Source organism: Podarcis bocagei (genome assembly GCF_964188305.1).
Source record: "Podarcis bocagei genome assembly, chromosome: 3".
Classification (NCBI taxonomy): domain Eukaryota; kingdom Metazoa; phylum Chordata; class Lepidosauria; order Squamata; family Lacertidae; genus Podarcis; species Podarcis bocagei.
In genome coordinates, this window is record NC_138127.1 from 43,802,348 (window position 1) to 43,824,956 (window position 22,609).

Sequence of the window (22,609 nt, forward strand, 5' to 3'; positions counted from 1 at the left end):
AGGTTAGGCTATTCCTGTACAGACAAGGGGCGCATCTGGGTCACCAGCCAAAGCTAATGGAAGGCACTCCATGCCACTGAGACCACCTCAGCCTCAATTGACAGCAAAGGATCTGGAAGTATGCCCAAGCTGCAATACCTGCTCATTCAGAGCGAGTATAACCCCATCAAGAGCAGGCAACTTCTCATCCATCTGGTCTAGAAAATCAGTCACTATACAGTTCCTTAGTCGAATCAGGATCGAGCTTCATTTTATTGGCTCTCATCCAGTCCATCACTGAGGCAAGACAAGGGTTCAGCACAACCACTGCCACATTTGCAATAGAAGTAGAGCTGTACAATATGCTATCAGCATATTGCTGATGACGTAATCCAAAACTCTGGATGACCCCACTTAGCAGTTTTCTGCAGATGTTAAACAGCATGAGAGATAATATGAAATCCTGAGGAAACCCATATTGAAGGCTCCACAAGGCTGAAGAGCACTCCCCAAGCATCACCCTCTGGAAATGACCACGCAAGAAGGACCAGAACCACGCCAAAGAAGTGCCACATGGGCATAACTTGGACAGCTCTAGAAGGATACCATGGCTGATGGTATCGAAAGTCTCACAGAGCTACAGTTTCTGAATGAAGCTCAGAGAAGGAGAAAAATAAAGAGAGAGACAAAACTCTTCTTTGTAACAATACATCAGAAAATGTATCCAGTGCTACTGAGTTGGTTGTGTGCTGTACATTTTATGAAAACGGAATAAAAATATTTTTAAAACTAAATGCTTATTTCCTTGTAAAATATATTAGCAGTTTAAATGGAAACACTGTCACAGAATTGCATAACTGACTAACACAGTTGCCTGCATTCTTGGACTCTCCTTGGATGCATGGGTACAGATTCCTCTTTGACTATGGGACTGTCACAATGCGCTCCTGTGCTTCAGAATTCACCACTGAACCACTGGCTGCCAATGATGTATTTGGTGTTATATTTAATGCTGTCTTTGGGAATCTAGCATATCAAAAGCAAGAGTTATGTCCTAGCCTTCCTCCTCATTTTTTCTGAAGTGCAGATTAGCCTTAAATATTAGTCATGGAAATAAATAGAGCTTTAGACATAAAAGTGAACAGTCCAAAAATATCAGCCTCTTTCTGTGTCAAACCTAATGGTTAGCTACAGATTGTGAGAGTAAGGCTGGGCTGGAGGGAACAAGGAATGAAGGAGTATAGACTACTGTTGGATGTTCCACGTAATACTGTAAGTCACCCAGGGTAGCTGGGGAAATCCAGCCAGATGAATGGGGTATAAATAATAAAATTATTATTATTATTATTGGAACTGGGTTACTGTTTTATGCCCAATATCTAGCTATGTATGTGTAAAAGACACAACATTCTTCTTACCTTTCTAGGTCCTGGTGTACTGCAAGCACTTTGGGTCGGTACAGTGAGAAAATATGCCTTGGACTCTTCAACTTTATGGGTTTTAGGAGGTCTGGGAGGTGGGTTTGTGGCCTGATTTCCATATTTTCTCATCATGTAATATTGTTCTTCCGTAATCTCTTCCACAATGGACTTTGTTGGGAAACACACAATATCTTCTGCATGTTTGCTCAGCAACTGGAAAGACATATTTAAACGATGCACAGGAGCTTCCCAGATTTCTGTGGGATTGCTGAAAGTGCTGATTAACAAGTACGAATCTGTTATTTTTTCTTCAAGCTGCAGACATGGTATACCAGCCAAAATATCCTCTTGGATGGAAAGATCCCTTAAGGAGACTTTGACTTTAAATGGAAGACGGAAATATTTGCAAAGCTCCAGAAGTTCATACTGCTTCTTATCATGGACAAGTTCAACAAAGCCCCCTTCCATGCACATTGGAAGAAGTATACTCTTGTGAGTTTCTTTTGGTGATAGAATTTGTTCACAGGCCAAAGCATTCTCTACTTTCTTCTTCCCCGGATCAACAACTTCACTTAGTTGGCACTGTGGAATTAAAAATTGGTTTCCAATAGAAACAGAAGACAGCCCTTCATAAGGTGACTCAAAAGCTTTGGTAGCTACAACATGAAGCTTCTCCTTCACACTCCTTGCTATTTCTAGGTCATAGGCAGTTGGAAACTCCCGTGGTCTTCTTTTGAACTTCCCTTTATAGCTGGTAGGAATTAAAAAGTGCCTTTTATAGGAATCGCCTTTGATCTCAGATGCTAAGATCCGTGTTGCCTGGCACTTTTTGTAAATGACTATTTCTCTACCAGGACACAAAATACTATACGATTGCTTATTTCTGACAGAGCCTTCAATTACCGCAACAACGATAGGAAATTCATTGCACGTCCTTTCCAAAATATCTTCCATGGACAATGGCTGAAGGAAACTGTGAATATTGTAACAGTCGGTGACGTCTTTGACTTCAACATCTAAATCTGAAAGGAAGTAAACAGTCTCTTTTTGAACTGAAAAGAGAAAAAAAAATGGGTTAACTGATATTGTTGTGCAAAGGTCTACTATGTAAAAATACAAATTTCTTCTACATATGCGTTAGTAGTTTCAGGAGGCTCTCAGTGTATTAACTGTATAATCCCTTTAATGATTTCAGCTGAAAACTTATGAGAATGCTATCATTTTGCAACACTGGTTTCAGGAGTAAGATGTGTGCTTCCCGGAGGAAGGGCTCAAGAGCAAGGTGTGCTTGAGTCAAAATGGAGGGAGAAACAGCAACATTCCTGGAGCAGTTCCAAGTTGATGCTCCAGCAGAACCAGTGACAGATGGAGCAGTAGAACCAGTGGTTCAATGAAAAGAAGCAATTGCAAGCAGAGTACATGACAGGCCTCCTTAAATTTGGAGAGAAAAATGTGACTCCATGAGAGGTGAGAGCCATGCCTGATGAGATGCTACAAGGGGTTAAGAATGACCCAGGAGCCTGGCCTTGAGGCACAAATACAGAGGTGACAACTTGCATTAAATATTGGGGGCCAGGTACCCCCCCCCTGCATAATCAATCACATGACACAGCACCCCCCCCATTTGAGTGACAATGCCCATCAATGTAGGGGGGCCTCAAGTATTTTAGGGGGGCAGAAGGGACCTTGTCCCCTAGGAGTTGACTCCTATGCACCCCTATGGAAGGGGTGGGTACAGTGCCACATTAAACCCTGTGGCAGATTAAACCCTAGGCAGTCGAAATCTCAGGGTTGGGAGGCTCGTGCACGTGTTCTAGTGGGTTAACACTAGAAAGCTTGATTGTAATTTTCTTTCAAGATCAAATCAATATTATTTTGATCTGCTGTCTTGGGGCCCTAAAAAGGCTGGTGCCTACTCTGCCTATTTGATAATCTGGCACTGGGTGGCCAAAGCAATTCAGAGTGTGGACTGGCAGCTCAGGGGCTTAGACTACAAAGGGATGCAGTCAGTAGCGATGGGCTGCCTAGAACCAAGGAGCTTCTGATTGATTTTGCCCCTCTCCTGTGGGAGAGAGAGAGAAGGAGGAATTGAAGTTTGGTGCCTGCTGAATCAGCGCCTGTGGAGGTGCCAGAAAAAGGGTTGCAACAGGAAAAACTGGAGGTGTGTGAGAACATGCAGGAAAAGCTGAGAGCATGTGTGCATGTGGAGCAGCAGCCAGCGCTGGTGGGAAAGGCACCAGAGGAGCAGCCAAAACAGAAGCAGGCTTCTGCTGAATTGGGTGAGATAAACTGCTCAAGATGGTCTTGTGGAGTGGGGACCAGTCCCAATACTGGAGGCAGTCCTTAAGCAGGCTCCAGCAGCCAGGGTCATGGGTTTGGGGGACAAGAGCCACTGGGTCTGATAGGTGTTAGAACAATAATAATAATTTATTATTTATGCCCCGCCCATCTGGCTGGGTTTCCCCAGGCACTCTGGTCGGCTTTCAACAAAATATTAAAATACAGTAGTCCAAACCAGCTTCCTGTATTCAGGAAATCACCTGGGAGATCAGCCATTTACCAAAGACAAAGGGAAGGTAATGAGCCATTAGAAAAGCCAGAGAGAGGAGATTCTGTGCCAGGTGAGAAATTGGAGGAGCTCTTCTCTCAGCTCTGATGTTTGAGTGAGTGAGCCCACTCTAAGCAACATTGCTGAGGCTTACAAGACTGGCATGGTTATTGCAAATCCACATTTTCTGTAAGCTTTGCACTTGGGTTGATGTTGAAGAAGTAGCATTGCTGCTCTGGATAGCAGCTAAAAATTGATTAGTCCCTCTTAACAGCAGCTGTTTTATTTACAGAATGTGTGCCATGTCTGATACAGCCATCTCATGCGTATATATAGTATTTCAAAGAAAATGTGGGAATCCATTTTTCACAGTTCAGAAAGCAAATCGCTATCACATGAAAGTGAGTTGCTTCTAAACAGCACATTGTAGAAGTTGTTTAGAAAATATTCTCTGCTGTTTCTATGTTGAATGCACAGTGAAACACATGGATATTATTGGAAATAGGAAAACTAGCAAAGCGTATGTTAGGACACAGGGCTGTGAAACAATATTATTGTATCTGACAAATAGCTGAAACTTAAATTTAAGGCCTAGGCCCTGCTTCTCAACTTTGGTGAAAAGCTGAATAAAAACCTTGATCTAAAACCAGAATATATTTATAAACCTTTGGGCTCTGTGAAGCAAACCAGTGTCTTTCAAAAACCCACTTCCTTCCCCTCCTGAAACTCTCTGGATGTGTGTGTGTGCCTCTTTCCTGTTGACGTCTTTCAGTCACCATGGCCTAGACTGTGTTGTAGGCAAACTGAATATTGCTGTTCTGTTAATGTCTTGGTTCCTCTGCCTGATTTCCTGACTCGGAAAGACACAGTTTATGGGAGCTCTTCTACATCAGGATGAATGCAAGTCAGAGACCTTTTGTTGCCCGAGGCATCCCCACCACCACATTCTACATTTAAAAGCCAACCAGACAGACAGCTGGGTCTTACTTCAACACATGGGATGGAACAGTGTTTTCCACCACATCTGAGAGCAGCAGTAAGAACATAAGAAAAGCCTGATGGATCAGGTCAATGGCCCATCTAGTCCAGTATCCTGTTCTCACAGTGGCCAACCAGATGACTTGGGGATTCCAGCAAGCAGGACCTGAACAGCCTAGCTCTGGGAATACAAGGCCATGTGTCACTCACAGCTCTGTCCTCCAACACTTCATTGCCACTTTCAGCCCTCCAACATCTGCCATCTGAGGCCACTACCTCACTCTGTCTAATGGTAGGGCTCTACCATGGTTTAACATTGGTTACAACTCATGGTTTGTCTGGAGTAAGGATGGGAGAGAAGTTCAATTCAATTCACATTTTATTTGCACTTTCTGAAACAACATGAACTGAAACACAATCATCCTTCAAAATTCTTACTTCTCTGAATTTTGGAGCATAGTTCAACAGGCAGTTAAGGTGTAAAAATATACATGTATTAGTAAAAATAGCATGGGGGAATGCATTATATTGGGGAAATTGCTTTGCAAAATGTGATACCGTGTATACAAAATGTGCATATTATGATAAATTCACACTAAAATGCCAATGCATTTTTATGGGAACTTAAAAGAAAAAAAGAAAATTGCAAACAGATATGGTAATATGGAGAACTGAACTTAAGACTGGAAAAATGAAAAAAAATGAGAGAACCCAAAATTTAGATTTATCCACCCCTAGTCTGGAGGAAGCAAAACCATGAGCCCAGGTTAAGGTAATATGCTAAGTCAAAACATGGCTTGGCTTGGCTTGGCTTGGCTTGGCTTGGCTTATCAGAGCACAGTAGCAGAATGACTGAGGAGTGGGGAGCAGCAAAGAGCTCATGGCCTCCTCTCTAGTAGTCCATATGTTTCATAGAATCATAGAGTTGGAAGGTACCCCCTGCATGAATGCAGGAATTGACTTAGTATTATATGTGGACCAGGACAGTGAAGCCTGCATCATGGAATGGAGAAATGCCTAATAGAATGATGTCAGGATGTCCTTCAATAGCCACATGTTCAACGTCACCTGAACTTGGTGCCTTAAAGGAAGCAAGTGAGGCACACAGCAGTTATTCAGCCTACACGACAGCACCTTTCAGGAATGATACAGGAACAAGTTTTCCTATATATTTTCTCTACATCATAGGTTCTCCCTTTTCTTCCTTGTGCACCTTTATTTACAACTCCACATCCCCCCTCTATGTTTCCATATTATTTTGAGAACTGTGGCTCTTATGATCCCCACCAATACATAAGAACAGCCTTCTGGACCAGGGTAGTGGCCCATCTGTTCTAGCGTCCTGTTCTCACAGGATACTGACCAGATACTTGCAGGGAACTTGCAAGCCGTATATGAGCACAGTATCACTCTATCTACCTGTGACTCCCAGCAATTGTTATCCAGAGGCACAATGCCTCTGACAATGAAGGTAGCCATTGACAGGCTCCATGAATTTGTCTATAAGAAAATATCTAAAAGAAAACTCTTAGCACCAAAGCTCAAGGTTAAACACAGAAAAGGGCAAAGGAGGGTGGGGAAAAGCTACACAGAGGGAACTATAAAAGAATGAGCACCAAGGAGAATGAGAGAATCTTTTCTGAGAGCATAAGAAAGTCACTTTAAAAGATCCATAGAACTCCTGAGAATTTTTTTTTTTAAGACCCTACTTATATCTACTTCAGACATTTAATTTTTTAAAATAAAAATAGACCTTTGTTACATGTTCAAAAAGGACTTGTCCCCATTGGGTTAAGAAATAGAAGGTGGGAGGGATATTCACATAACGCCTTCCCCTCCCCCCCCAAATGAACAATGGATCAAAGTAAGCCATATAACTGTCATTTATTCAAATTGTTTTAGGTCTTTCAGGAGGAAGACTAGGTTAGAACTCTTCTTCCTGACATCTAGTTTTTCATTCTCAGCACACACATTTGCAGTTTTCCGGTTTTGTGCAAAACCAAGGAATCAAAATATATATATAAGGCTAAGCTCCTCCATTCAGGAGCACACCTGAAATAGTTAAGAACATGGCTGGAAAATAAATGAAAGCAATTGTAAATTCTCAATACAAACTTTTCAGATTGCTCTGCAATATTGCAGAATTTTATAATGTGGTTTACTTGTGCAGTTTTCTGGTTTTGTGCAAATCTGAGGGTTATGCTCTTCTATTCAGGAGAGCACCAGAAATAGTTAAGAGCATAGCCAGAAAAGAAACAAAAGCACTTTAAGGGAAGTAGCAGGAAGTAATAATTGATCCACTCACCTAAAAACACCAAAACAAATTGTCTGAGACCTTGAGTGAAGAATTTGCAGCCTAATTTCCCCCAAGTTGTTGGACTATCCCAATATCAGGTATTTACAGGGCAGAAGCATCAAGACTGATGCTCTTTGAAGGTAACGTTGAATGGTCCATGCAAATTAAATGAGAATGCAAACAGCTGCAAACACACAGTAAGTTCTGATATGGTAAATTCAGAAGCTGTATACACACCATAGCTTTAAAGCACATTTCCTGGGAGCAGTGGTTTATCCCCTACAAACCTCCAATTTCCAGTACTCTACAGTTCTCAGGATATTTTGAGGGAACTGCAAACAACATCTGAAACTGATCTGTAAATCTTTCAGTTTCACTTTTGAGTATGTTGTTAATCAGGCCGAGATAGTTGACAAAGACGGTAATTAACTTACACTTCATCACTGCTTGTACTTCATATATTGGTGTCAGAACAATGCAGCCATCAAAATCCAGAGGGAGCAAGTTGGTAGAGATCCTAGCTTTGCAGATATGAGTAAATGTCACTTTCCGACTTCTGCTCTTTGGGATTTTCCATTTGGCAATCTCTTTCAGGGTATAAGTCTGGTCATCTTCCCATTCATAGAAATCACCTTCTTGTGAAATTGGCAATACAAAGGCATGGAGTTGGCCATCCCTCATTAATCTACAGTGTACAGTCAATATCCCATTGCTGACCTCCACAGAGTTGAATATGATCTTCTCACCCCGTTTGATGGTCAGGTTTTCTACTTTTATATCCTTAGAGCAATAGAAGCAGGGATGTTGCAGTTGTGTTGATCCAATCAAAACTTTTTTCACAATTTCTTCAACACTAACATATGGTGTTTTATCAGCCACTATCCTGCAAAGACCTTCAAAGGAACATTTTTATTCAAGAAAGGTGCCTTGAAATGATGCAAACATAAAAAGTATCCAATACTTAACATTTGTAGTTATAATTTCATTGGTACCCAAGAATGGGGGCATTGGTATTCATAAAATAATAACCTTGTAAAATGTTTGCAGTTCAAATTGCTAACATAATCATAGGTATCATCTGAACTCAGGATGTTTGTATAAAACCAGGGAAATGACATTTTAAAAATGATAACTACCTTTCAAAGAGCCATCTGTATTATTTCTCCTTTTATTTGTACAGAAATATGTATGTCATTTGTGTATGTGTGTCTACTTTTCTGTGTGTGAATAATTTGTGCCAAGGGGGGGGGGGAGTGGATTGTAGCACGTTTTCATGTGTGTGTGTGTTTTTAAATTGTATCTAGCAGCGAAATAACTTGGTAATCTATGTATGTATGTGTAAGTATATACTGGTAATCTTTCATCCCCAGGACCGGATTTAGGTTTGATGAGGCCCTAAGCTACTGAAGGTAATGGGGCCCTTTATATGTCCAGCTGTCCTTTGTCAACAACCAATTGTTGCTGTTTTTTGTGTTGAATATATGCTATATGGTCATTTATGGACCTAAAAGGTATCTGAAGCCATTTGCCACTGTTGCTGCATGTAGGTTTTATTCTATTTGTTTTTTTATCTTATATTTTGGAAATGTACATCCAGGTTTTTTCCTTTTACATTTTTTGGGGGCCCCAAGAGAGCGGGGCTCTTGATTGCAGCAATGGCTCAGAAGAGAGCTGAGCCAGTTTTTCCTGATTTTTAGAAGGAAAAGAGGAACCAGCTTTGGGATTCAACAAAATAATTGTGTTAGCCTAAGAAGACTCTTCCCCCCTGTACACGCCCTGCTCCAGAGGGTTGGATGAACCCATAGAACTAATTTCAGGGGTGCATGGTGGGAGGGGGAGATGGGGATAAAGTTCCTTTGCAAAAATAGAAATCCTTGTGCTGTTGGAACAATTTGCTTAGTGATATGAAGAATACAACCCATAGCTTTCGGGAGCATGCAACAATACTGGCAGATTAAGGTCTACGAGTCATATTAATTATCCTTTTAACAGGCACTATATTAATTTGCATACTCAGATCTAATACAGAAGTAAAAAAAAAAGTGGGGAGAAGAAAATGATGGATAGCCAAACTACTAGCATGAATTCCGTGCTTAGGCAGTAGACCCACCTGGTTGTTCAGCTCTAATTGCAACATTGAAATATTACTAGATACAGCAGCTTCTGCAACTGCAGTACCTAAAGGGCATCTTTATTTCCATGTTAATCATACCCATTGGGATTGTTTTGTTAAAGCTATAACAGAAAGAAAATGTTCAGTACATATGTACATTTGGGTAGAGTGGTTTTCTCTTAGAGGAAGATTCAAAGGGAAGTTTAGAGAACATAACAGTGGGATTTAATTTAGCTGTGCAATTAAACTATAACTTATGACTCAGCTGCACCATAACATCTCTTTTGAAGCATCTCTAACTGGAATTGCATGTTGCAGAGAAGCTGACACTGAATGCACCCATTTCTTGTCTTCTCTCTGTGTTACAAGTGGTACAAAAGCTACTCTGGACTACACACATAGCAAGAAGAAAAAATAGCAGTGTGATAATGACCTGTATTTTATTGTATTACACATCTCATAGAGGCAGAGAAAGGCAGGAGATGTAGGTGATTTTAATGCCAACATATTTTGCTTAGCATGTAGTTCCATCAGTATACTGTTGAAATTATAAGGAGCTTATTTGTTTTTGTAATCCACCATTTGTGTACAGTTATGGCATAGCTGTCAATTTACAGATTTGAAAATAAGGGACCAGCAGCCTTGAAAATAAGGGACCAGCAGCCAAAATAAGGGACCTGCAGCCTCACCTGTTCCAGGCACTCCAGTCTTCCTGTCCTCCTGCAGTCTGGTCAAACTCATGCTGGTAGCTTCGAGAACACTGTCCAACCAACTTTATAACCAGAGGTTCAACTGAATACAATCTGAATCACATGCACCACAAGGCCTATGCAGCCTCAACTTAAGATGGCTCCCCGGCTTGGCTTTGCACTGCAAAGTTTGCAGCAGCACGTGCAACAAAATGGCGTCCAGCATTCAAAAAACCCCTCAGCTTGCATTAACTAGCCACACACAAGGCATGCAAGCTCCACCCCCCAGTCATTCTTAGACTTCTTATTGGGTGAGCAACACAGTCAAACAACACAGTTGGAGCCTCCCTCCTCCCTGGCCGGCAGGGAAGGAGGGAGAGGAGCTGCTTCCTTTGAAATTTAAGGGACATCATTTAAGGGACATTTAAGGGACATCCATCAATAAGGGACAGCAGCTGGACATGGCGCTGGAATAAGGGACTGTCCCTTCAAATAAGGGACACTTGACAGCTATGAGTTATGGTTGGGTTATTGGTTTAACATTTTGTTTTTGTTGCATTTACATTTTGTGATTTTTATTATTTTGGTGTGCAACACTTCATGCATGAAAAAAAGAAACAAATGGCACATGGTTTCCCCTATTTGTAAAGGATAATTTTGGACAACATTAAATGAAACAATGGGTGTTAATCAAGTAGAGCCTTGGGTGATTAATTCATGGGGATCAGTTTTAATCAATAAGAGGTTCAAACTGAGGGCAGCCTTGTTTATTTTATTATGCGGTAAATTTAACTGTACAGGTCATGAAATGATCTATTATACAAACTTGTTTTGCTTTAGTGTTTTTCTTTTATTCAGAGACATAATTGTGCACATTTTGTCCATCTCTAAGATTGAATAGAAAGTACCATTAATTTAAGTGCCTTCATTATAACCTCAAGCACGTTGCAAATGAAACATACTGCAATAAGTACTACAGAAGTGTCTAATTCTGTTTTTATTTACTTTTTTGGTTTCCTTATCTAACCAGAAAATATTCAAACTGTACCTGGAAAATGTAAAGGTAGCTCAACTGTAGTGGAGCAGAAGCTAGCATCATCTTCACTTTCACAGTTGCTTGCCAGGACTTTCTTAACTTTTAATCCAACAATTTTAATCACATCTCCAGTTGACAAGCAGCATTCATGCCCACACTTTTCATAAATTGAACCTAAAGGAGAACATAAAGATAAACACAAATGTTTTATGGATTGTTCATGGCAGTTTACAAGCATTCTTTGTTACTCTTCCCCTCCTAGATTCCTGGTAGTTTGGTTTACCCCGAAGGCACTTGCAGCCCATCTCCCCTTCTGTGTGGGATTAAATCACATACCAACAATTTGAGGTTGTGCCATTATAGGAGACTGCGAGGTCTTGTGCAGCAAACCTGCTACTTCAAAAGATGTTACTTTTGTTTTTTAAATGTATTTTATTCATTTTCAAATGCAAAACAACAATAAGAAAGATTAATTACTAATAAGCAACAATCAAGTCAGCATACAGAGCCTTGACAAGAAAAATGGAACATTAGCAGAAAGTTCCATCACTTACGTTCTGATATAACTAATCAACTAAATTTGTAATTCCATAATATTTCTTGTTACCATGTTCAAAGATCTAACTTTTTGTGATAAGGAAAGTGGCAGGAAAATGTACTGGGTAGTGTGGGTTAACATCTGCTTGAACATGACATCATCCTGGCAAACAAATTGGGATGAATGCGCAATAAATAGGGCACCTATTTATTCAGTACCCATGAATATCAAGGTAAGTTAGAACATAAATAGCATTTCGAAACTTGCTAGTAGTCCATCTTCTTAGTTCTGAAAGTGTGAAGAGGAGAGAAAGCGCAAGCTTCTCCGACGTATTTTCTTCAGTGTAGCTAGTATCTAGTTCAGAATTGGAACTATTTATCCACACAACCCGCTTCCAGTCCATTTCCTTTCTTCTCTTCTTCATGGATGTAGGAACCAAATATTTTTAGCCAAAGTGCTACATGTTTTCCCCAAGTTTGCTTGATTTCTGGGTTTTTTGGAATCTCAGTTCTATGGTATAAGAACATAAGAAGAGCCCTGCTAGATCAAGACACAGGCCCATCTTGTCCACCATCGTGTTCTCACAGTGGCAAAGCAGATGCACAATAGAGCCTGCAAGCTGACTAGGAACCTGGGGTCCTCCCTTATGGCTTAAGAACTATTGACCCAGTAAGATAGAAGTGAAGCAAAAACAGATGCATCCACACATAACAACAAAGTAACCACCAATAGGGAATCAGTCTCTAACTGCTGCTAAAGAGATGAGTGCTGATTGGAGTAAATAAAAAATGATGGTAGGCAGGTGGAGGTGGGGGTGAGTGACACGCCCCCTAAGGATTGTCTGCAGCACTGGTTTTATCACTTGTGATGTGTGTTATAAGCATTCCTCATCATCAAAGGGCATTTTGTCTTGCATCTCAGAAGTTACATCCTGTTATTCTGTTTCTGTTGCCTTGTACTCTGCTATGCTGAATGATCTCATAGTATTTGTGAAGGCCTGATCAGTCATGAACAGGTTACCTCCAAAGCTGGTGGATTCTCCTTCACTGGAGGTTTTTAAGCAGGAGTTGGATTGCCATCTGTCTAGAATTCTTTAATTGCGATTCCTGCATTGCAGGAAGTTGGGCTAGATGACCCTTGGGTCCCTTCCAGCTCCACAATTCCATGTGCCATCCAACACAGACAATCCTTGTCCATGCCACTTTGCCTGCTGACAAACATTTTGGAATGGTATGCTCTGTGACAAGTGGTATCAATGAACTGAATAAATATTCTTGTCCGTTAATCATCTGCAGCATCTAAATAAGCTGATTCTCAGAAGATGCTGTTAGGGTGTGAAACCTAAGACGCTGGCAAGTTAGCAATGTCATGTGACTTTAAGTAGTCAAGCTCGTTAAGTTGTTAAGTTGTTAAGTTGCTCAGTATATAAAGAGTGTTTGTTTTCTCTGTGTTTGGGGGCGTGAAGCAAAAATGTCCGAAAGCTCCGGAGGTGTTTCTGTTATCTTTCTGCAATAAACCTGTCTTTGGAAAGACAGGCTTCCCTGTGTCGTTATTTCTTTGCTGCTGAGACTCTGAAGCTTGTACTGCAACAAGAATCTCTGCACTGGACTTAATTAATACTCTGCAAAGAGAGCTGTTGCTGGTGGCACAGCGGAAGCGTTTACTGGACCAGTACACAAACTCTCTTAGGTTATGGATCCTTCTACGTTTCTACAGCTGTATTGTGTGCAGAGAAAGTGAAAGCAGCTTTCGGATGAGAGAAGACCGGCTTGGTCATAAATCCAGCTCTTAAAGGAGGCTGGAGGCGTCTGAAAAGTGAGTAAAAAACAAATCCCAAGGGGAAAGAGAAGAAAGGGCACACAGAGGGAGTAGCAGCAGACCCCAAGAATGGCAATGGAAAATTTCCAGGTTCCCTTTACAAAGTTGAACTCTGCTAATTACGTGCAGTGGTCTAAGAGGGTTCAAGTCTGGTTGGAAGCCAAAGAAGTGTGGGCTGACTATGTCCAGAGGCGAAAGCCGTTTGTGGCTGTTGCAGCAGATGCCACAGCAGAGCAACAGGCTGCTGCACATGCCCAGAACAGGGAACATGATAAAATGGACACTAAAGCAAGATGCATGTTGATGGTATCGATAGACGATTCCCAATTACCTCATGTGGAAAATTTAAGGACTGCATTTGAAATTTGGGAAGCTCTTAGGCGAATTCACCATAGAGCCACGCCCGGAGAGAAGGTGAACATTATACGTGCTTTGTATGAGTTGAAATTGAAGCCAGGGGATAGTGTGGTTGAACACACGTCACAGATGACTGAGTATTTCAACCGACTGTCATCTTTAGGTGTGAATTTTCCTGAAAATATTAAAGTTTATACTCTGCTTAGCAGCCTGCATGCAGGGTTTGAAAACTTAGTACTAACTTTACAAGTTTTGCCAGAGGACCAGCTGAATATGAATTATGTGACTGGTAGATTGTGTGAACAAGAATATCAACATCATCGAAAACGTATTGATAATTCAAATACCCCAAGGGTTGGATGTTCAGATAATTCCCAGCGTGGGAAAACTAGCAGGCAGAGCTGTAAGGAAGCCTCACAAGTGTCTGCTATGGCCAGCAAGTCATGTTTTCGATGTGGCAGCAGGTTTCATTTGATAGCAAAGTGTCCAGAAAAGCAACAGGAATTTCAACAGTCCAAGGCCAGTTTCTGGAGTTACAGAGGAAGACGACGTGAGAACTACAAGAATCAACGATCCGGAGGGGGAGCAGGTGCTGATAAGGGACTATCTGCAATGGCAGCACAACAGAGTCCTAAAAGGAGCCAACAAACCTTGAAGTGGATAATTGACAGTGGAGCAAGTCACAGCTTAGTTCCAGCGACATCTAGTGGCAGCTTGATGAACTGCAAGACATTGCCAGTTGCAAAAACCGTGACTATAGCAGACAATAGTAAACGAGAAATGAACCTTAAAGGCACAATTTATGTTAACTGTTTGCAAACTAACCTTCCTGTTTTTGTTCTTCCAGGAATGAAGAATGGACTTTTGAGTGTGTCATGCCTGGTAAAAAGTGGTTTTAAGGTTGAGTTTGAAAATGATGTGTGCATCATTACGAAACAGGGAAAGGAGCTAGTTAAAATTCCCTGTGAGGATGGGCTTTTTGTTTTGGATGAAGAGCAGTTAGCAGCAGGTAGATGTTCAACAGGTGAAGCACAAGCTAAGTGTGTAAATAAGGCTCCTCATACAGGTTGTGCACATCTGCTACACAGAAGGTTAGCTCATGTATGCTTTAAGTATGTAAGCAAGATGCCAGATTTAGCTGAGGAGTGTAACATTAAACCCTGTCCAAATTTTCTGGATTGTTGTGCTTGTAAACATGCTAAGGTTAAGACGTGTAACTATCCTAGATCTGATAGAGTAAGCAAGAAACCCTTTGAACTTGTGCACACAGACGTGTGTGGCCCTATGCCAGTCAAATCGCTTGGAGGTGCGAGATTTATGCAAATTTTGGTGGATGACTTTTCAAGGGCTAGTTGGGTTTTCTTTCTGAAAGAAAAATCACAAGCAGCTTCCATCCTGATGGATTGGATTGAAGAAGTCGAATGTAAATTTGACACCAGGGTACGTAAAATACAATCAGATCGTGGTGGGGAATATGTGAACCACACGCTGGAGACGTGGTTAAAAAGGAAAGGTATAGTTCATAGACTTACCAATCCCTATTCACCACAGGAGAATGCAGTTGCCGAAAGAAAATTTCGAACATTACAGGAAGCCATTGCTGCTTTGCTGTTTGATTCTGGACTGCCACAGCGGTTTTGGGCTGAGGCTGCACTGTATGCGAATTATACTTTTAACAGAGTGTACAATAGCACAGTAGGCAACACTCCTTACTTCATGCTATTTGGGAAAAAACCAAAAATTGATCATCTAAGAGTTTTTGGATGTCGTGCTTATGTGCTGGTGCCTAGGGCACAACGTAGGAAAGGCGATCCTAGGTCTAAAGAAATGTTTTTCTGTGGTTATCAAGCAAACACAAAAGGTTGGAGATTTGTGAATGTAGAAGGCAATCAAACGAAAATCACAATCAGCAGAAGTGCAGAATTTTGTGAACAGGATGGTTGGAATAAAATTCATGGAAATCCTGACATACTATTTGATGTGGTGAACAGTAGCAATGAAACTCAGGCCCCAGGGCAGGTATTAGTTCCAGAACAGACTAAGGAATTTGAGTCTGAGGACAAGGGTGAGAAATCGCCTAGTTCACCCAAGTCTGTAAAGTCAGAATCTTCTAGCTCTAAAAGTTCACCTGTACAGCAAGAGAGACGTGTAAAGTCAGAATCAGAAAGTTCTTCAACTACTAGTGACAAACAGGTGACAACTAGTGATTCTGGGTCAGAGGGGGAAACTAAAGGAACATCACAGGAACTGTTAAGGCGTTCTAAGCGTACCAACAAAGGTATACCTCCTGAAAGGTACCAAGCTATTAGTGTTTGGGCTGGTTTGGCAAATTGCGAACCTGAAAGTTTTGAGGAGGTTGAGCAATTACCCCAGGAGGAGGCCAGTAGATGGCGTGAGGCCATGCAAAAGGAGTTGAATTCTATGAAAGAACTGGGTGTGTTTTCCATCACCAAACTGCCAGAAGGTACCAAGGCAGTAAGTTGTAGGTGGGTGTACAGGATAAAGACAACAGCAATGGGGAAACCAGAGTACAAAGCAAGGCTTGTAGCTCGAGGTTTTACGCAAAGAAAGGGGTTACATTATTCCGAAGTCTATGCACCCACTTCAAGGAGTGAAACCCTACGGGCATTATTAGCAGTTGCTGCTCAGAAAGGGTTCAAAGTGAATCAATTTGATGTCTCTACAGCTTATCTTCATTCAGACTTGGCTGAAGAGCTCTATATGGAGCTACCGCCAGGATTGAAAGTTGGTAAATCAAATCAGGTATGGAAACTACATAAATCTATTTATGGACTCAAGCAATCTGCTCATAATTGGAATGAGTGTTTGAATGACGTTTTGGTAGGCATTGGTTTTAGCAGGAGCAAGGCTGACAATTGCTTATATTTCAGAAATTCAGGAGATGCTAAAGAATCTTTGCTTGTCTATGTAGATGACCTGATTTATACTTCAAAGACACAAGAACAAGTAAAAAAACTAGCCAAAGAGTTAAATAAACACTTCAAAGTTAAGAATCTTGGTGATGTGAAGGTCTATCTTGGTGTTCAGATAGATAGGACCAAAAATGGCAGTTTTCTACTGAATCAAAAAGGCAAGATATTGCAAATGTTGAAAAAGTTTAACATGACGGAGTGTGCAGGTGTTAAAACACCAATGGAAATGGGTTTTGTAAAAGACAATGAGTTCAAGGATAGTGCTGAATTCAAGCGTGCTGAAATCTTTCAGTCAGCACTGGGAAGCTTACTTCATCTTTCGCAATGGAGTAGACCAGATATTGCTTACGCTGTTAACTTACTCAGCAGAGAAGCTTCGAAACCTAGTGTAAATGCATGGAAAGGAATTCAAAGAGTGTTAAGATATTTACAATACACCAAAGATTTTTGCCTTGAATTGTCTTCGGAAGGACAAGCACAGATTACTTGTTGGGCAGATAGTGATTGGGCAAATTTAAAGGATAGAAAATCAGTGTCTGGCTGTGTAATAAAATGTGGTAACTCTCTGATTGGGTGGAGATCCAAGAAACAGAACCTGATTGCTTTGTCGTCAACAGAAGCTGAGTTCTGTGCCTTATCTGAGTTATGTAGAGATCTAGAATTTTACAAATGCTTGGCACAAGAGATGTATGAAAAGGCCATCACTCCAATCACTGTATGGGGTGATAATCAACCGTGTCTTAAGTTAGCACAAAATGGGCAGTTTAAAGGTCGTACAAAACATTTGGATATCCGCTTTCAAAATGTTTGTCAAACGGTAAAAGCAGGAATTGTTGAATTAAACTACTGTCCCAGTCATGAAAACCAAGCTGATGGTTTTACAAAACCGCTTGGGTTTCAGCGGCATGAAAACTTTTGTGAAGAAATGGGTCTGAAGTAATTTTGTTTTTTGTATTGCCAGCGAGAGGGGGTGTTAGGGTGTGAAACCTAAGACGCTGGCAAGTTAGCAATGTCATGTGACTTTAAGTAGTCAAGCTCGTTAAGTTGTTAAGTTGTTAAGTTGCTCAGTATATAAAGAGTGTTTGTTTTCTCTGTGTTTGGGGGCGTGAAGCAAAAATGTCCGAAAGCTCCGGAGGTGTTTCTGTTATCTTTCTGCAATAAACCTGTCTTTGGAAAGACAGGCTTCCCTGTGTCGTTATTTCTTTGCTGCTGAGACTCTGAAGCTTGTACTGCAACAAGAATCTCTGCACTGGACTTAATTAATACTCTGCAAAGAGAGCTGTTGCTGGTGGCACAGCGGAAGCGTTTACTGGACCAGTACACAAACTCTCTTAGATGCAATATGACAGGCTTCTGGGAAAGTTTCGTAGCCAGGTGTGCAGTTAAGCATCACTTTTCACCTGATGCTCAGTCAGGGCTCCAGCCATTTGCCCTCCTCTTAGGTTCCTTCCCTCCTCCCAAGTTGTGAGGAGTTAAGTCTCCAGGTCAAGAGCTTTATCATGTCTCAGCTGTTTCTTTTCTGCTTTCTCAGGCCAGGGAGAAGAAGTTGCTTGCTGGCAGGCCCTGTTGACTGGTGCCCCAATTCTGCCTCAAAGCAGGTGAGAAACACAGGGTCCAGCAGAGAAGGCCTCTCCTCCTCCCAGAGGGGAGGGGTTGTGAGCCGGAGCAGCCTCCCGCAGGGGCAGGGAGGCATATTTGGCTCCCTGCTCTTGATTGCTTCTGCTGCTGCAGCCAAACCTTCCAGCCAACCAATAGGGCTGGCTGGTGGGTGGGGCTAGCCACGTTTAAACAGCTGCGGTAGCGCTTAGCTCCCTAATATTTTTTTAAAAAAACCAACACAACAAAATAGTTTGAGAAACACAAACTGTTTCCTGACATCCTAGAGTGTACAGAGTTTTGAGTTATGAACCTTTTTTCTTTAAGCCTGTGAAAAGTAAGTAGTCAAAACAACCCATTGCTAGTAGCAGGTAATACTCAATGCATCTCATGGCATATGTGTGAGTAGAAAGCCATTTAGCAGCTACTCATATAAATGGACCATTTTTATCTCTTCCAGGTGGGTGATAGGAAACACAGCCACTGCTGTCCACAACATTCCAATTTCCTTTATGCTACCTGCAGCAGAAAGACAGGAACAACCTAGACTGACCCTGCCCAGAAGTTCTTTTCCCTGCCTACTTTCCCTAGAATGCAAGGAAAAGTCTGGAATGTTCTTTGCAGACACACTTATATCTCTCTGAGCTATTTCAAGAGTGGAAAGTAGGGAGAGGACTGGCAAGAGGCACATGGTTTCAGTGGGTACTTGCACATGCCTAGAAAAGTAAAGAGTGGGCAGAGTTCAGTCTTTCAAGATTTATTTTGTTTCTTCCTAGAACCCTGAGAGTCACCAGAAGCAGTCAGTTGCAAAAGAGTGCTGGAATTTGTTTTGAGTGCCAGACCTGAGCTCCCAGTTGCCATTGTTAAACATCAGGGAGTCAGGAATCCTTGCCAATCTACTTCAAATCACCCAAAAGTTGATCAGGAAATCATGAATTACCAGTTCCTGGCATGGTAATGACTTAGAAGGCAATGGCTTACGTATAAGGGAAATAACACCTTTTGCCACAAGTGAAGAGATTTGCAAACAGCGCTTCTTCAAGGCAAGCAGAAGTTTCCAACTTGAGGGAAGCTAATCTGGGTCAAGGGCAATGGAACTTACTGAAACTGAATGTTGTTGGTCTCAAGAAAGAATGGAGTGTGCTACTAGGGGTCAAGTCAAACTGCCATGTTAGAAGCACTGAAGTGACCTCCCTGGGGCACAAGCCTGGCCAGTGTGTATGGTGGTTCTGAGCTACCCACACAACAAGAACCCCCTTCTGACATCGCCGATGTGGTCCAAAGGAAAGCAGAGCAGCTGGGGAGGCCCAGCCAGATGGGCGGGGTATAAATAAATAATAATAATAATAATAATAATTATTATTATTATTATTATTATTATTATACGTTTGACACCAGCTTAGCTGCAGGAATTGTCAGGAGGAAGCATAACAAGGTGCCACCCCAAGGACTCCACTTAGGATTTGTGTAGGGTTTACTCCTAAGCCTTTGCTTTTAAGGTGGCAAAGGTTCGCACTCTCTCCCCGTTAACTCCTTTCTCCCATCATAATCAGCAGGCATAAGAGGGGAAGGCGATGCCATGGAGTGGGAACAGTTTTCAGCTAAATGGCCACTTCCCCTTGTGGAAAACCTTATTGGGGCCATAGGTAAAAAAAGAAAAAGGTAAAGGTAAAGGACCCCTGGATGGTTAAGTCCAGTCAAAGATGACTATGGTGTTGTGGTGCTCATCTCGCTTTCAGGCTGAAGGAGCTGGCGTTTGTCCACAGACAGCTTTCCGGGTCATGTGGCCAGCATGACTAAACTGCTTCTGGTGCAACGGAACATCGTGCTGGAAGCCAGAGCATACAGAAACACTGTTTACCTATTTATCTACTTGCACTGGCGTTCTTTCATACTGCTAGGTTGGCAGGAGTTGGGACAGAGCAACGGGAGCTGACCATGTCACAGGGATTTGAACTGCTGACCTTCTGATCAGCAAGCCCAAAAGGCTTAGTGCAGACATGTCCAAAGTTCGTTTTGGGGGCCTAATTCGGCCCCTTTAGCAGTTTATGGTGTAAAATCCTAAAAAACCCTCAAAAACTTCAACCTTAAAAAAAGCTCAATAATTTCAATCCTAAAAAAGTGCAACAACTTTGGTCGGCCTTTTGGTTGGCCCTCACAGCCCTTCACTTAATCAAATCTGGCCCTCTTTGAAAAAAGTTTGGACACCACTGGCTTAGTGGTTTAGACCACCTGCATCCCTGCTATTGAGGCCATATTCCAGTGGTGGTGGGGCAGATCAAAAGTGGTAGGCTGTATCAGGAGTTGACTCTTACTATTTTGTATTTCAGCCTCGCAAAATCAGAGGTTTCGACACCACCCCCACCTTATGTATATTTATGAAATAATTGGGACCTGAATTTCCCTATTTTCCTTTACCTCTTTTTCTCTTTTGTATTCTGTCTATCACCCGCATGTTACTCCACCCTATATATGTGTTTATTTATTACCTGCAAAAATTTCCTACATGCATACATACTGCAGATGTGTTTACAGAGCCTCATCAGTGATCCTGCCAATTCAGGAATGTCTATTAGACTGTATGCCATTATTTTACATTTTAAACTGCCTTGAGTGCAGAATTGACACATTGCCCATTACCACATGTGTGGTAAGTAAATACAAATGACATTATTTATGGAAATGTAGCCCATCTTCTCAAGTGTGGTACAGAATGTCCTGGATCAAGCTATTCATTTCAGCCAAGAAACAAAGTAATTTGAGCCGCCTGTAATCAAGTCATTTCCCTGGTATTGCTGACAAGGACTGAGATCAAGTGACTTTTAAGATAACCCCTCATTTCCAGTAATACGTTAGGGTCTCTGCAATGCATGTAAGAATCAAAAGCACATTGCTGGAGTAGATTATGCTATGCACCATATTTCACAGTGTATGCAGAGAATAAAATGTAATGCATTCCTCATTGTCATCATGCAAAATTTCCTGTGTTTTTCTGCACAAAGAAAGCATGAAATCCATCAAAGACATAAAGGTAATTAAGCAGAAATACTGATTCTCCCTTTCAACTGAAGAAAGATGTTGCATACTCATCTTAGAGGAAACTGGAATAATGCAGTCTATTTACTAGGATCAAACAATGCCCCTGAAGGCTAGAATTAAAGAACTTAGATGCCTTTGAATCCACCTTTTTGAGATTGCTACTTTGTTCAATAAGAACTACATTTATATCCCTTTACAACCTCTTTCCTGATTTTTTAAAAACAAATCCACATTAGCCACTGCTGTGATCACATCAAAGCAACCAAACAGTTAGTTCAATAGCTTTTCCCTCTGATTCTTCTAAAATGTTAAATGGGTGCAGGGTGGGAGAGAGAAATATTATGGTGGTTTCTTTTTATGAGATTTTCCTGTCATTAAGTCTCCCAGTAATATTTTACTTTACCTGAAAGATAACACTGTAAATTTTAGAAAGTTTGTATACTACATGAGAGGAAACAACAAGTTGTGCAGTCATCACTGCATTATGACAGAATGATTGAGGTAAATATAAACAAGTGAAAACAATGGGTTTTAAAATACATTTATTTAATGCTCTTTTTAGTTTGAGAAGATGTACTTTTGCAACGCAGGGATCTTTTAAGTAAAGGTATAGATTATCATTTTTTAAGCACTCATACTGCAATTCTTCATGTTTACTCAGAAGTAAATTCCATTGAATTCAACCCTATATATAGTACCCAGAAGAAAGATCAATCCTCAAAACTAGAGTGTAAAATACTAAAGTTACCATCCAGTTTACAGCTGCATGATGATGATTTATTCTCCTGTTTACATCCAGTGTGCTCCCACCCCACATTTTGTAGTGCCCCTCATCTGATACTCAAACTGGGAGTCACAGGTACCAACCCAACCCCCAACATTGTCTGATTCACTCCAAACTGGTGCCAAGGTTCTGCAGTCGTTTGGCAGCATCTCTCTCCCCTCCTCAAACAAAAACCCTCAGTAATTGGTGCTCAAGGATCATAGGTATCACTCCAAAACCCAACATTATCTGATTCAGTCCAAAATTTGGGGATTTTGTAGTTAACAGAGGTTTCCAGTGATGTTCTTAAATCCTGCAAAGGATTTTATCCCTTAATAAAACATTCACTGCTGCAATGCTAGAGCTGCAGGGGTCCTCCTCCAAGTCCCCAGAACCAGAGTGGGTGGTAGCAGTGCAGCTTGGACTCCCCTCCCCCCACATCCCTGTTCCCCATCAGCTCAAGAACAGTGGCCCTTTAAACAAAAAGGGAAATCTCAGAAACCTT

The 22,609-nt window shown here is 41.4% G+C and overlaps 1 protein-coding gene and 1 long non-coding RNA gene across 7 annotated transcripts in view; one reads left to right on the forward strand and one right to left on the reverse strand.

The window, feature by feature from the left end:
• The window catches only part of THEMIS (thymocyte selection associated), a 68,317-nt gene that overhangs the window by 36,667 nt on the left and 9,041 nt on the right, over positions 1 to 22,609 (reverse strand). Inside the window, exons 2-4 of the mRNA XM_081187684.1 lie at positions 11,073 to 11,234; positions 7,657 to 8,115; positions 1,398 to 2,452 (exon numbers count right to left, since the gene is read on the reverse strand). Of these exons, the coding sequence (XP_081043810.1) occupies positions 1,398 to 2,452; positions 7,657 to 8,115; positions 11,073 to 11,234 (1,676 nt within the window). The remainder of the gene's footprint in view (positions 1 to 1,397; positions 2,453 to 7,656; positions 8,116 to 11,072; positions 11,235 to 22,609) is intronic.
• The window catches only part of LOC308583647, a 70,313-nt gene that overhangs the window by 22,663 nt on the left and 25,041 nt on the right, over positions 1 to 22,609 (forward strand). For 4 of the 6 annotated variants that reach the window (XR_014006302.1, XR_014006303.1, XR_014006305.1 and 1 more), the window contains exon 3: positions 18,238 to 18,304. The exons of 1 other annotated variant lie outside the window; for it this stretch is intronic. This is a non-coding gene — a long non-coding RNA (uncharacterized lncRNA). Of the gene's footprint in view, positions 1 to 18,237; positions 18,305 to 20,492; positions 21,949 to 22,609 lie in introns of those variants that run through there. One more of the 6 variants, XR_014006307.1, reaches the window with a different exon arrangement.